Source organism: Gavialis gangeticus, unplaced genomic scaffold (genome assembly GCF_001723915.1).
Source record: "Gavialis gangeticus isolate Ggan-Ray unplaced genomic scaffold, GavGan_comp1, whole genome shotgun sequence".
Taxonomy (NCBI): Eukaryota; Metazoa; Chordata; order Crocodylia; family Gavialidae; genus Gavialis; species Gavialis gangeticus.
In genome coordinates, this window is record NW_017729032.1 from 134449640 (window position 1) to 134465002 (window position 15363).

At 40.3% G+C, this 15363-nt stretch overlaps 1 protein-coding gene across 1 annotated transcript in view; it reads right to left on the bottom strand.

Annotated features, from left to right (window-relative positions):
- Positions 1 to 1125: 1125 nt before the first annotated feature.
- Positions 1126 to 15363, bottom strand: part of FAM155A (family with sequence similarity 155 member A) — a 1105155-nt gene continuing 1090917 nt past the window's right edge. Inside the window, exon 3 of the mRNA XM_019525396.1 lies at positions 1126 to 4507. Within this exon, the coding sequence (XP_019380941.1) occupies positions 4212 to 4507 (296 nt within the window). The 3' untranslated portion in view covers positions 1126 to 4211. The remainder of the gene's footprint in view (positions 4508 to 15363) is intronic.

Sequence of the window (15363 nt, forward strand, 5' to 3'; positions counted from 1 at the left end):
ACATAGATGCTTGCTAAAAAAAAAATTGGCTTCAAGCATAGCCAAAAGTCGCCTATATAGTTGGGGTTTTTTTTGCAAGGCTGAGATATTTGTGAGATGTACAGTGAAAGCTGCAGTAAGCGTTACATCTATTATAAGACCACTTGCTTAAGTAACCATTTACAATTATCTCTAGGATTTTTAATACAATTTTATTTAACCTTTAATGAAGAACTACCTCTGCTAGGCAAATTCTTTTTCATTGTGCTTTTCATAGTCACTTAAAACAGGTTTCACTGTGTGCACATCTGTAGGGGTGTGTGTGTATGTGTATATAAGCTACATGTATAAGCTGTCTTCCTTTATATAGTGTTAAGCAGATGTCTTCTGCTTCACTGTATGGGTACAATACTTCCAGTAAGGACATTGGTAATCATAATAGATACATAATAGAAAGCAAGAAGACAATGTCCTTGTCCCTCCACTTTTTAATAAAAGAATATAATGATATAGGCCGAGAACCACATGACATACCAAATGGAACCTGCCATCTCTGCTATTTGGTATACAGCTCTTATTCCTCTTCTTTTATCCCTATGCTTAGAAGAAAAGCATTCTTTTTAGCAACTCAAGACAGAATTTCCTGAAAATCCCTTTTTGGTGCATCTTTATTGTTCTGCAGACTCACTGGCAGCTGATGGCTCGATTTAATAAATTATGCAGCTAAAACTTTATTCTACATTAGTTTTCGCGTTTAAATTATGGCGTGCAGAAGGACAGCCTTCACTTGCTGTGTTTTCAAAAAATGGATACTGTCTCTTTAATGAAAGAAAAAAGTCAGTATGTTTCCCAAATGTAAATGCAATACGGAATAACACATAGCTGTGGTTATGTTATATGACATTTGGCGTAGCGGTATTAACATATTGCACAAACTCTGGGTTTTCCCTACTGTGGAAAATAAGACAGTAAAAGACATGGGAGATATTTCATATGACTGTAAAATAAATATTATTCTTTTTTTCCCTCTTTTTTTGTCACTTGTTTGCAGAAATATTTTAGTCTTATCTGTGTTTAAGCCAGTGCTTCATCATGTATGTAATATGCATACAGTACAAGGAGAAATGGAACAAGATGGCAGTTACAGCAGTGGCAAGATGCAAATTTATTTTGGCAAAAAAGTAATATGTGCACAATATCAAGCATGCTTAAGTTTGTGCCAGGAAAACTATTACGAATGAGGAATGGATGAAATGAAACTTTGCATCATACATGATTATGTGTTATTTAACTTCATAAAAGAGTCTTTGTCTACTTGTGATTTCCTAGCTGCCCCCAAAAGAAGCTGCATACCACACTCCTGGGGCTGATGTACCTGGTTGGAATGGTAACAAATATCATAGCAGTAGTAATCCCAGGAACATGGTTTTTTTTTTCCTTAAATGAAGGAAATATACCAAAAGTATGTCAGAGAATTCACAGACCATTTAACTGCAGGCACTGACTCAGGGTGAGGGTAGGGGGAGTATTTTATTACATTTTATACTTAATAATTAAGATTTTGTAATTGCTTCCTGCTTCATTTTGTCCAACTTTAATTTGGCTATTTTATGCATTTGATGATGTTACCACTGTTTTTTCCTCAGCTGTGTTTCTCCTATATAGTATGACATGTTACTGAGTGTAGTTAAGCAGTGGAGAAGTCATAATTTTCACTGACACCATTTGAAAACACCTTTAAAGAAAAGCAAAAGGATTGGGGTCGAGAAGAAGTGGTGAGAGAGTAAGAGAAAGAGAAAAGGCAGAAGAGAGACATGGTGAGAGAGAAAACAATATTCCTTAAAGATCGTTCTCCACATTAGGTGTCACCATGAGGCAAAATAGGGTAGAGTGAACAGAAATGGTAACTCTTCTTCATATGCCAGTTTAACTGGGATGAATAGGACTTGCTACTATATTGGTGCGGTGTAAAAATAGGTGACTAGGGGTAACAGTGAGAACAAAAATAAATGAATAACATCACAGAAATGGATGTTGAATGGCCTTTGCACAGCAGAGGTAGATAAAGGTTATAACAAACTGTTTACTGACCATATACACTTAATATAATTAAGAGGTCAGTTGAACAAGAGCTCACCTAGTAGGCGCTTTCTCAGTAGTGTGACTTATAATCTATCATTCAATACCACAACAATGCCCAGTTATTGCTCCACTACTTCAATAATATTCCCATCCTTTTTTAATCTACATTCTACCATTAATTAAGGCTTTTTCATTTACATTTCTACATTTTTCCACAGTTTGCATCAGTTCAATGTAATTAACACATGTGCCTCTAACAGAAAAAAAAAGCACCATGTTTTATTGAACAGAATATCATATGTTTGGGGAAGGGAAAGGTGGAGAGTTATGGAAACAAACCAGAGCTGAAAAATTTCGCATTTTGGTGCTTTTTTTGTATTTGCACAGATCATCTTAGGATCTTTAGTCCCAGTCATAGTAAAACACTATCAAAACAAATGTTTTTGCAAAATATTTGAGCTTTTACATCTTAACAAATGCAGTTTGAACTGCTTAAGCAGTAAGATTTTTTTTCCAGTATTTTACAGACTGTAAAATGTGAATAAAAACACATACCTATGCACCAGTGATTAAATACTCTTATAACAGAAATATTTATCAAGGGGTATTTCATAGCTAGAAAGTTATAACTAAATTGTATTTGCTAAGAGAACATTTCCTATAGTTTTCCTTCATCTCCCAGCTACACAGCAAACATCTCTAAAGTGCACTTTCTAAGTGTAGTTAGAGAATAGGAAGGAATGTAAAGTTTTTAAAAACAGCCCTTATTAACTTTTCCTTCCATTGATTCTACTGTAAACTCTAAAAAGCCTTTTTAAAAAGCAAATTCTCATACACTCAGCAGGTGAAATGTTCCCACACAAAAAAGAAAAAAAAAGGCAATCAGTTTACAATCCTTTCCCTTGACTACCAATATCCTATTATATTCTTTGCTGTTTTATTGCACATTTATGAAAATGCTTGATTTATTTATTAAAAAAGCAGATTCTTTAGCTGTGCTAACATAACACACTGCACCCTTAATAACTGGAATAGCTTTCAACAGCATATAGCTATTAGAAAAACAATAGATTCAAAATTGTACACGCATTTTGTATTGTTGGTGGTCAAGTGCTTCTACTGTAGCTTCATTAGAACAAAAAAGATTTGTTTTTCCTGAAAACCTTTGTTCCCATATGTTGTGGATATTTGCTGGTTACGTGACTTCAGTGGAACTCAAAACGTAATTCACAATGAATGCCAATCTTTAACCTCCAATGTGAAGGTTTCCTGACTATTAACTCGCTGAGCTTAACTAGTTTCACATACTGCATCTGAAAAGGCTGCTCCTGTTCAACTGACCAGCGAGAAAGGACTGGACTTTTTGGAAATGGGATTTGGAATAACAGTTTGTTATATATATCTTTACATAAAAATTTGTTAACTGTCTGATCCCACCTTATAAGGAGAGCACTTGTTTGTTCAGCTAAAAGGAACCCCCATCATGCTCCCTTTGGGTTTGCTCAGTCAGCTGGTTTGTGCAACAGTGGCAGAGGTACACCGGAATTAGGTGTACCCATTCATTGTGATTACACAGACAGAAGCAAGTGGATGTTGTCTGCTAACAGGAGATGGGAAAGGGAGGAGGAGAAGAATGGTTTCCATGGGTAAAAGGACAGTAAGGTATTATTTTTTTGTGGTTTTTTGTTGGGTTTTTTTGTTGTTTTTTTGTTGTTTTTTAGCTATGTCATGGAATCATAGCAGTCATTCCTCTAATAGAAACTGACAGGACATAAAAGACAGAACTATCAGATGAACACACACAATGACTAGAAATATATCGACAGTGAAAAGACTTAGTTTAGCTTTGAGAAACCATCCCAAAAATAAAATCCTGTATTAACAAGTGCAAAAACAAACAAAAAAGAAACTCCAAACATTAAAACACAGTGTATAAAATGGTGTGAGAAATTTAAGTCACCATACAGCCTTTTAGTCAATAAAAAGCTGTGTTCATGTGTCCTTGTTTGGATTGTGGCCCATCCTTTTAATTTTACCCAGAAGGCCTTTCAAGAAGTGATCTGAGGGTAAAAGCACCCAGTCTCTGTTATATTTGACTGTAGTACATTTGGGCCTCTTGTATGTCTATCACATTTTATGAATCCTTTCTTTTATTCTTCATTAGTTGAATTATCGTCCATAGTTGTTATGCCTCCAAAGCCCAGTCCTGTTGAGTTCTGTGCTGCTGAGACTGTAAGTACTGTATGTAAGAGAATTAATACAAGAACACACAGTTTAAGTCTGCTATTACACAGTCTTGATGCTGATGAAACTGTGAGCGATGTCCTGTGACACATCGTTGAGTCACTTGATTTTATAGTCCCTTTGGATTGGTGATCTGATAATAGTCCCCATCTGACATCACAGCATTCTGGTTCTGCATTGGTTGGATAGTTTTCATAGAGCCCTGTAGAATAAACATTACAGAACATTAATGCCATGTACAGAATGGACTTTTCTAGACTCAGCTATTAGTTCCAGGTCTGGCCTTTGTGGATTTTAGGAACTGTTGAGGTGTTAAAGTTAGTCTACCCAGAGGGATAATGAAATAGCTTTCAGAAGAACTGCATAAAATGTGAAAATGGATGTCATGCCGATTCATTCCTACTATGAACCTGCTAAAGGCTGAAAAAATGTAATGCAGCCACTGTTTGGTACCTGGGACACTCATTCTCAAGCATGTTTATCAGTCTGGACATTTTCTCAGCATTTGATATACACAGAATATGACTGACTGGGTAGGATGTAAGTTCATGATGGCCCTCCTAACCATAGTCAGTGGTGAATAAATATATCCTCATGTCTATTTTTGTTCTGATTTGGACAGATATTAGTACATGTTTAGCCATTTGGTGGAAAATGGTACAAGTACATTGACTTTACAGAAATATATTTTTTAAAGATCTGCTCATAATGGTACACAATCCACTTAAGAGTCTCAATTCTAACCAAGTTCCTCTGATTCAGTTCTCTGTACTTTGTTGTGTACACTCCAGAATAAAAACCCTATAATTACTAGAGTTGTCTAGACAGTGCTGTAGCAAGGGGGGGCAAGCGGAGTTTCATAGTTTCATAGTAGGAAGGGTCAGAAGGGACCTGAGCAGATCATCAAGTCCAACCCCCTGCCATGGCAGGAAAGAATGCTGGGGTCAAACGACCCCGGCTAGGTGGTTGTCTAGCCTCTTTTTGAAGACCCCCAGGGTAAGAGCAAGTACCACTTCCCTAGGAAGTTGGTTCTAGATCCTAACTGCCCTGACTGTGAAGTAGTCCCTCCTGATATCTAGCCTGAATCTACTCTTGGCCAGCTTATGGCCATTGTTCCTCATTACTCCGGTAGTGCTCAGGGGAACAAGGACTCCCCCATAGCCTGCTGGTCCCCCTTAGCCAGTTTACAGATGGCCACCAGATCCCCTTTCAGCCTTCTCTTGTGAAGACTGAACAGGTCCAGGTCCTGTAGCTCCACTCGTAGCGCCTGCCTTGCTGCCCTTGATCATGCGAGTGGCTCTCCTCTGGACCCTCTCGATGCTGTCCACATCCCTTCTGAAGTGCAGTGCCCAGAACTGGACATAGTACTCCAACTGCGGCCTGACCAGTGTCGCATAGAGGGGGAGGATCACCTCCTTGGACCTGCTCATGATGCATCTGTGGATGCATGACAAGGTGCAGTTAGCCTTCCTAACAGCGTCTCCACATTGGCAGCCCATGTTCATTTTGGAATCAATAAGGACACCAAGATCCTTTTCTGCCTCTGTGCTGATGAGAAGGGAGTTCCCCAGCCTGTAGGTATGCTGCTGGTTCTTTCTCCCTAAGTGCAGTACCTTGCACTTGTCAGTATTGAATCCCATCCTGTTCTTATCTGCCCACCCCTGTAACCTGTCTAGATCTAGTTGCAGCCTATCCCTCTCCTCCAGCGTGCCCACTTCCCCCCATATCTTAGTGTCATCCTCAAATTTGAACATGGTGCTTTTCACCCCCTCGTCCAAGTTGCTGATGAAGATGTTGAACAGTGCGGGCCTGAGGACCGAGCCCTGGGGGACCCCACTGCCCACATCCCTCCAGGTCAAAAAAGACCCATCCACCACCACTCTCTGGGTGTGGCCCTCCAGCCAATTTGCGACCCATCTGACTGTATAGGCATCGACACCACAGTCACCTAATTTCTTAATGAGAATGGAGTGAGAGACAGTGTCGAAGGCCTTCCTAAAGTCTAGAAAGACTATGTCCACTGCAACACCTGCATCCATTGATTTTGTGACCTTGTCATAGAAGGCCACCAGGTTGGTCTGACAGGACCTGCCTTGAATGAACCCATGCTGGTTGCCCCTAAGCATGATCTCCCCTGCTGGCCCCTTACAGAGGTGACTGCCCTGGGACAGCAAAGGGATGCCAAAAGGTGCTGCCCAGGCAGGGCGGTGCACAGGATGGAGCCATGAGTGGGTTGTTTGGTGGGGCGTGGGGATGGGGGGAGGGCAGGTCCTACCACTGCATACACTCCCAGGCAAGCATGGCGGGGGGCATGTGCCCCCCAGATTTGTGCACAGGGCAAGGGTGTGCTGCCACTGTGGGTTTTTCCTCCAGGTGCCAAACTTTGTTGGTGCAGCACTGTGTCTAAAATTCAGGTAAATAGCAAGCCATCAGGCAATTCTCTATTTTCTTACTATTTGAATTGTATAGCAGTAATGAACCTTACATGATTATGTAATTTGAATCATAAGGAAGTAAGTTTGGAAGGGACTTCCGGGTCATCTAGTCCTATCCCCTGCCTGAAGCAGAGTCATCCTTATCCAAAACATCCTATACAAATCCATTGTCCAACTTCTTAGCAAAGCTACACAATCAGCTCTAATGTAACACAAGACATAACACCGTAACCTGTCACAGGTAAAGCAGCGGGTACATGGCAGCCAATGTCCTGCTGTTCTATATTTTTTGATTGTATTCTTAACAGATCCTAGGAAGTTGGTTATATACCATGCTATACAGGATGGCAAAACCCTCCGCAGTCCATACCAATTTAACCATGGGGTAAAATACCATCCTGAATTTTGGAATATCTATTTCTACACTTCCCAACAATTGAAATGCTATACAAGTTGTTATATTTTGGGTCAGTAATGAAACAATGTATTAATTTTTTCCCATAAATGTGTTTTACAGAGAACGTGATTTGGAGTTGGAATTGCAAAAGCAGTAAGTTTAAATAATGGCCCCAAATCCTTCCTTAAACTGGTAAATTAAGGAAATATGGTCTTTATAAATAAAATACAGTTCAACATAGCATCATAAATTCACATTATGAAGGTTATACGTATTGCAAAAAGTAACCTAAAGCTGTACTAAAATTTTTGGACAAGGCTTTTTAATAAGAATAGATTTCTACTCATTGTAAACTGAACTCTTTTCTAGAAAAAGGCCTGTCTTTTTTATCTGTCTATTGTTGAAATATACTAACACTTACACAGTAGCTGTCCAAGACTGGTAAAGGGAGGTGTAGGTGTATCTTTAAGGATCTTAGGCCCAAATCATATATTGCTTGTATTTTATTAATACCTGGCACAAAGGAAAGCTGCATCGCATAAAATAAGATAAAACTGAGCCTTTTCGTCATTGTCCATTGTACTGATCTACAATTAAACAGCAAAGTTTACTCAGTTTACAGGCAAAACATAGATGAAACCCAGACTGGTGTATTTTATTTTTGTATTTTGGGACCTAAAAAGATGGCAGGCTTACACCAGTGTAAATTAGAGGTGTAACTGGACAATTCTGTGTCTTGGGTGACAATGGGGCACAGGGCAGCAGCTACAGTCAGGCTGTCATTGGTGGTGTGGTGCCCAGGAGAACACTGGCAATAACTGCTATTTTTCTATGCCCCTTAAATCAGTACCCCTGGAGCTAGTGCCATAGTTGCCTCCCTCCTTACTTATGCTATTGATATAATCAGCCTTTGCATCAGGGTAAAAAAGAATTAGACAGATGATGGAAACCCCACACCAGGATAAAGTCACCCAATCTAGTGCAAAATTACATCTGAAAGGATTATAGAAAATCTGCACTCTTGGCAGGAGCACCTGGCTTCAAAGCAGCACTAACTTCAGGGGTCACGTTCATTGGCTTCAGGGTAGGCTGGGTTCAGATCTGAACACAGGCATGAATAAACTGGGCAGATGCCTGGGGCCCAAACAGAAAAGGAGTCCAACAATGAAAAAAAAATGAACAAAAATACATTACAATAGCAAAAAATTGTTTTAATATTGTGCACATATGGGACTGGCAATGTTATCAACTGACAGTGAGCTATATAAAGACACCAATACCACAGATGTGATAAAGACTTTTGCAGCAAAAAACTGCCGCAGAGTGGCGAAGCAAGGCCTGATACTAAAAGTTCACCCAGGGCCACCAGGAATCTAGGTACGGCATTGGCTGGGCTTACTATATAAGTCCAGTCCCTTCACTTGGCATTAGCTCCTTAATATTTCACATCTTGCAGCTCTCCCTCCCCATTTGTATTTTGAATTTCCTGGCTTTTGACTTCTGACACTGCCTGGACTATTGACATGGATATTTCTTACTGACTAGGACTTTAACTTGAACTATCTGGTCTTAGCCTTCTTGTGCAGCCTGGTCTGGATCTTTCTCTGGCTCAGAAACTTGTTTATCCCTGTGCTCCTTTAGACTCCCATGACCACATCCTCACACCAGCATTGCCTGTCTTCAGACTACAGTAAATTGGGGTAGAAATTTGCTCAAGGCTCACATTCTCTCACACTACCAACTTGTGCAGCAGCCATAGTGCCTAACAGTGCAGCTAGCCACCCTGGGAGAGCAGATTACTGGCTTGCTTTAGATTCCAGCATAAGTTACATGGGTGTACAAAATAGGTATCTGTTACACTGGTATATATGTGTCATCTGCTGAGGCTCTGAATTGGCATTACTATATAGACTGTCCAAGATTTAAAGAAAAGGATTTTCTTTTTTATTGCATCCTTTTGCATTTTAAAGCTTCTGTGAATGGTGTTGGAAAACTAAAAGAGGCTGCTGGATTCCTTGCAGTACTCATACCAAGGAGCTGTTCCACAATACTCAGACCAGTTTTCTGGCTGTCTGATGCCTACCTTTGGGTACCCACATTTAAGAACAGTTCATTCTCCCGTACCATCATGAAAACATTTTATTTCATGTTTTAAGTTATGCACTGACTTGCAAGGTGCATAGCTATATGTGCCCAGAATGACAATTAGCTATGTTAGCCTGAAGTCAGGCAGGTGGCAAGGTACATTTGCACCTTAAAGACCTTGCACCACATAAATCAGAGATGCATAAGCTTTCTTAAGAAGTAGTTTAATTCATCAGATGCTATGTAGGAACTGCAGGAAGCAGAGCTTCTGAACAGAAAGGAGTGATTAGAATACAAGAGGTGGAGAAGGGCAGGGGGAAGAGAGGGCATTGCTGAGAGAGGCAAGGTGGGTAGAAGAGAGAAAAACAAGCAGTAACCCATTGAGGGTGCTTACAGACATGGAAAAAAATGCTTTACTTCAACACGCCTGTGAACCAAGCACACTGTATGACCAGAAGAGGAACTGCATCAGTTTGACCCGGCTCACCCAGAATCTCTATAGTTCACACGGTTCAGCAGGGCTTTTTGGCACTTTTATCTAAAACCTGGTTCAATCAACTGTTAGACAAAAGCACCAAAAAGCTCTGCCGAAGCAACCAAATTATACAGACACTGGAGAGCTGATTCAAACTGATTCAATTCCTTTTCTGGTAAAGTGTTGTTGGGTACCCAAAGCACTTGGTTTTTAAATTTGTTTGTCAAACAGCTATTGAGGTCAACGGTGTAATGTCCAGGAAGGTTAAAGTGGTCTGCCACAGGTTTGTATGTCATGCTTAGAATATTCGCTGCAGCTGAACAAGAAACCATGACTAGAGGGTGATAGACATCTGCAGAGGAAAAGGGGCCACCTATGTTTCAGTTCCAGTAGGTAATACACTATTTGGGATCATGTTTGTCCTGGTTATTTCAAATAGTATAGAACAGTCCCCCTATTATCGTTATATTTTCTATGGCATATAGTTTATTACATTTTTTAAAGCATAGTAACTGCTTCTGTATGGGAAATACCTTAGAAGGCAGATAATTACACAAACTCTTCTGTAACTTCAGTAGCTCAGACTATGAGCTGTAATTGAAAAGACACCAAATATTATTAATTCTTTGATCCCACTGCAGCTTGCTTACTGCTCCAACTATATTTCCTGCCTTTCTTGTCATATGAAAACACAGACTTCCTTTGAAATCAAAGGCTATATATACAAGTTAGCAATCAAAAAACATTTGATTATTTGCTGTGCTCTACTAAATTATAGATAAATTGGTAGCAGCTCCGTAGTTAAGACGTCATTGAGCTTTTTTCTTACAACAAAATTAAATTTCCTCTGTGCCTCCATTAGCAACTGAATTTACAATTATATATTTAATAATAATATTATATTATTCCAAAACTACTACATACATGACAATTGTAGACTGCATGAATAATATAGCCTTTAAGTTTTGTAGTAAAACAATTAAATGTCTTTTTTGGGGGGGGCTATAAGAAGAACTTTTGGCTTCTTGTAATGAAACATTGACACTTGATACAATTTAAAAAGGTTACATATAGGTGAAAAACCATGACACTTCCAGTCTAGTTATATATGTAATTGAAAAACAGAACAGAAAATGTTTATTTGCCTTATTCCTTGTAAGATTTTATATTTTCACTAAGAGAAGCTGATAAATCTTTTAGGAACTAACATAATATATTTCCATTTTTCAAAAATACTTCCCTGGCTGCAGAGTTTACATGCTTCTCACTCAGCATTTACTGCCTTTTCCTTGTCACCTAACCCCAGATAACTCCTAACATTCACTAGTAAGGGGTCTCAGCCTGATGAACATACAGGAATTATTTGTTTTAATAGAATAGAGATGTTTGCTGGAATTCAATATCATTCCTACAGAGTCCAACTCATTTGGTGTTTCAGGCTAGGGCTGCATACATACATTCAAATGACCTGGTAGAATTCTCCTGGGTTTGTTCTCCTGGTAGAAAAACTTGGCCAGAGGTGCCTAGTGCTGAGAAAAACTTGTCCAGATATTTGAGTGCTGAGCCCCTGAAGAGCAGAGAACTTGCAGTGCTGATGCTGTGCAGCCATGGCTTCCCTGCATACACATGTCAAAATGCTTTGCAGGTTCCCTCAGTCTGTCTGGATATAGATGGCAGCAGTGCACAGGACACACATGCTAAGCTGACCTAGACTGCTCAGGGTCATTGTGTGTCTCCCTGCAGTACAATGTGATAATTATGAAGGGGGCATGTTCTGCTCCTTTCTCAGCTGGAGCAGTAGAGTTCAGCCCAAGCAACACACTGTCTCCTTGGGAAGGGTTGGTAACAAAGCACCCTGGGATTCTGGAGAACTGTGCTGTGGCTTCTCCAGAAGGGAGCAGGTACATACATTCACTATCTTCCCAGGAGTGATTTAACTCTGGTTATACCCAGGTTACTTTTCTTCTGAAACACTTTTTTGAACATTTATACACTGTTGGTTTCTACTGGGAGGGCAGAAACTGAATGTCTGTAGATGGCCTGGATCCAGACTGAGGAGCTTCTCATGGACTGAACAACCCACCTCCAGTAGTAGGGTACCAGCTTATCTGCATGACTGTCAGAGTTGCTACATTGGTGTGGCTCCAGAACCCAAATGTGAATACCTTGTCTTTCCCCTCACCACTTGCCCCATTCCCCTGCTGCTGATTTTAGTCACTATTGGTACCTGAAGACCCCATATTCATCAGTGAGTGAGGAGACAGAAGTTGGGGAGCTGAGCAGGTTCTAGAGCTGTACCCAAACTGCAGCTCTGGCATGTATACTGACAAACCCCTCAATACAACTCCTCACTTCAGGGCCTGTGGACAGCCTGAATATAGAACTTCCTCTAAGGCACTCATGCAAAACCCTAAGCTATAACCTCCCACTTTCAAATGCCACATTACAATTTTAGCATTCCACTACATTTTAGTGAGGATACTGTTATCATTGCTGATGCCAGAATTATGTTTGCACATTTGAGTATCAAGACTATACTGGGATAAATTAAACATACAGGAAACCATCACTATTTATGGGTTCAACATTCACAGTTTCAAATATTCATGAATGCTGAACCCACATCTTAAATACACTTAAAGGAGCTCTGCGGGAGTTTTGTGCTTGCTGCCGCCAGGCTCCTGCCACCACTGCCAGGCTCCCGCCACCATGCTCCCACCGTTGCCAGCACAGCTATGCTCCACACACACCCCCAGCTGCTGGGGGCACTGCGTTCATGAACACAGATGGCATTGATGATTGCAGTGCCTTATTCATGGATTTCTCCATTCGCGGGGGACACAAGAATGTATCCCCCGTGAATGGTGAGGGTCTCCTGTACTCAATTTAACTGAAGCAAAAAGGAATTATTGAGCACAGTAAATTTCATGGAGTTAGTGGGGTATCAACAACAACATAAAGACGTTCACATAGAAAATTTAAAGTTGTATGCCATCTTTTCTACATTGTTTGATCTTGCAACTAACTTCAAAGGGAGTTGTGAGCATTCATCTTGATTAGGTTATCACAAGTTTACTTGTGAATCTTTTGGAAACTGAGATGCAATTAAACAGAAATCTTGGAAACAACATTTTCTGTCTAGCCCTATACTGGGACTCCTCTTTAAGATTTCCAATTTATCCCAAGACAAAGACAAAATGTTTTCTTCCTGAAGAAGATACATCCAAAAATAAGAGATCATTAGAATGAAGTGCGCTAAGAATTTTGTTCAACTTTGCTGTGAAGTATGAAGCAAGTAATGCCTCCTCCATTGATACATTCAGAGAGATATAACTGCCTCAGACAGTAGCAGCATTGTGCATGACATTTCCTTCTTTGAGAAATTTCTGGGAAATACAAGAAGATAAAGTAAAGAACTCTTGGAACTACAGATCTTAATTAAATCTATAACTAAAACCCCAAGACTTTGGGTGTTTCATGTATAAGTTCTATGTTGTTGGGCCCTAGCTATGGCTAGCAAGTAGTGGGTGAACACTTTCCCTTTGTTAATTCTTCATAAAAAGGAGAATGTCTGAAGTTTTATTAAGCATGGATGAGTCCTGATTATTCAGTGTTTATGATGGTGAGCACCCATTTTCAGAATTATTCTCAGTGACTACACTGTTAACTACTAAAAAGGAGCTCACTGAGATGAAAAACGGTTGCATAACTGGAGTTTCTAGGCAAAATATTAGACTGTAGAGTCTAAGTAAATAATTCAGAAAATCATTTAAAGAGGAAAACATTAACATGAAACAACAAAGATCCAACTGAAATTTGAAAATCTCTTTCCACAATAAAACCAAAAACATTTTTAGCACCATCACTGGTGCTTGTCACTTACATTTAAATTAAGCTGTTGCATAGAGCATCTGTGCCTCAAATCAACATTTAAATTGATAGGCTTAAATAGCTGCTGTACACACCTCTATCTTTTTAGCCTGGTGACTTCAATATTAGCATTTTCCTCGCATGGAAGGGGAGAGAATGGGAAAAAAGCTGTGACCAGCTCTCAGTGCTTTCATAAGGGTTGGTCTGGAAACCAACTTTCTTTGATCTTATCCAGATGGTTTTCTAAATTTCTAAATTGCTATGTCTGTGGTACATGATGTTGCTTCTGCTTAGCTATACATTTTTCATGGTTCATAACATAAAATGTAATAGAATGAACTGTAGAACAAGATTTTAAAAAATAAACAAGTTAGCCTTTATTCAGACAGATTATTTTTAAACTGGCAAAGTTGTTGTTTAGTTCTTTTAAGAGCCAATTTCCCACTTAAGTCTGCATTCAAATTATAAGCTTGATGAAGGTTTGTTTTTGTTTAATTTTATTTTGCTACTGCTTGTTGGAGTCTGGCAGGCTGGTTCAAGCAGTTGTCTCTGGGGTAAATTTTCTTTCTGAGTAGAGGGAGAAAAATGTATTGATGTTCCCTGGAATATTTACACCATTTTTATACAAAAACAGAGGGGGGCAGTTTCTCTCTGCTGGTGTTAATCACTGTCATGCCAATGGAGGGATGGTGACTTATATCTGATGAGGAGCTGGCCTATACAGCTACACAATAAACTAATTTTCATCACTTTTTTCTCTCTTTTGATTATGCTCTGTGCTGAAAAATAGGAAGAGTATATAGCCAGATTCTAACCCAAATCAAGCTGTGGGATTTGGGGATTTTTCCTGTGTGCTTCTTCTGAGTAGTTGTAACAGATACAAGGGTGGTGTAAAAACATATTTGTTTCCCTTTGCCTCCTTTGGCTGCGCCCTGTATGTGCAATGAGAGGTTACTGGCTCTTCAGTGCAGGAGCTCCATATGTACTGTGAGCTCTATGAGCTCACTGCCGGTCAGCATGGGGTTTTTCCAGACTACCTGCTTTCAAGCAGCTCCAGAGAGATGCTACTTATTCTTTCCCTTCCTCCTCCCCCAAATCTTGAATTCACCAGCAGAGGAAAGGAGGGGAAGAGCAGCCAGAAAAGCACAGCCCCTGCTTATACTCAGCTCTGGAGGCTCTACACTGCTGCTGCTTGTCCTGTTCAGCAAGTGAGAGTGGAAGATGGAGAGCAAGAGTAGGCTCGAGAGCAGTAGGCTCAAGAGCTGCTTGAAAGCAGGGACCATGGCCAGAGCCTGTGCTAGTGATCTCAGAGCCCATGTGGAGCTCCAGCAGGAGCTGCTGAGAGATCCCTGGCAGCCAAGACAACACTGAGGGGATCCAGCAACATCCCCTTCAGCTGTACGACACATGCAAAATGAGCTATCTTCAATGTACATGAAGCTTCACCCCCATAACTGCAATCCTGGATCTGCCCATGGTCCATCCCCACACGTGATGTGCCTGTCTGGCTCCCCAATGTCCCCTGCTGACCAGGGGGTTCCAGTCATGCCTTGCCCCCCATCATCCCATGGTATGAGGGACCGTATTCTGCACCCGTTTTTAGTAAATCCTGAATCTGCCCATACGTGGTCTTTGGTGGAAGGTATTAACTGCTGTTAAATATATGGTAGAAAAGGTAAATGGGATACACACATAAGCAATAGGCCTGTGCGAATAGGGAATTATTCAATTCAGATTCGGATTCGGCTGAGTCAGAGGACAGTGACTTGATTCGGAGATTTGGATCACTGTCCCGA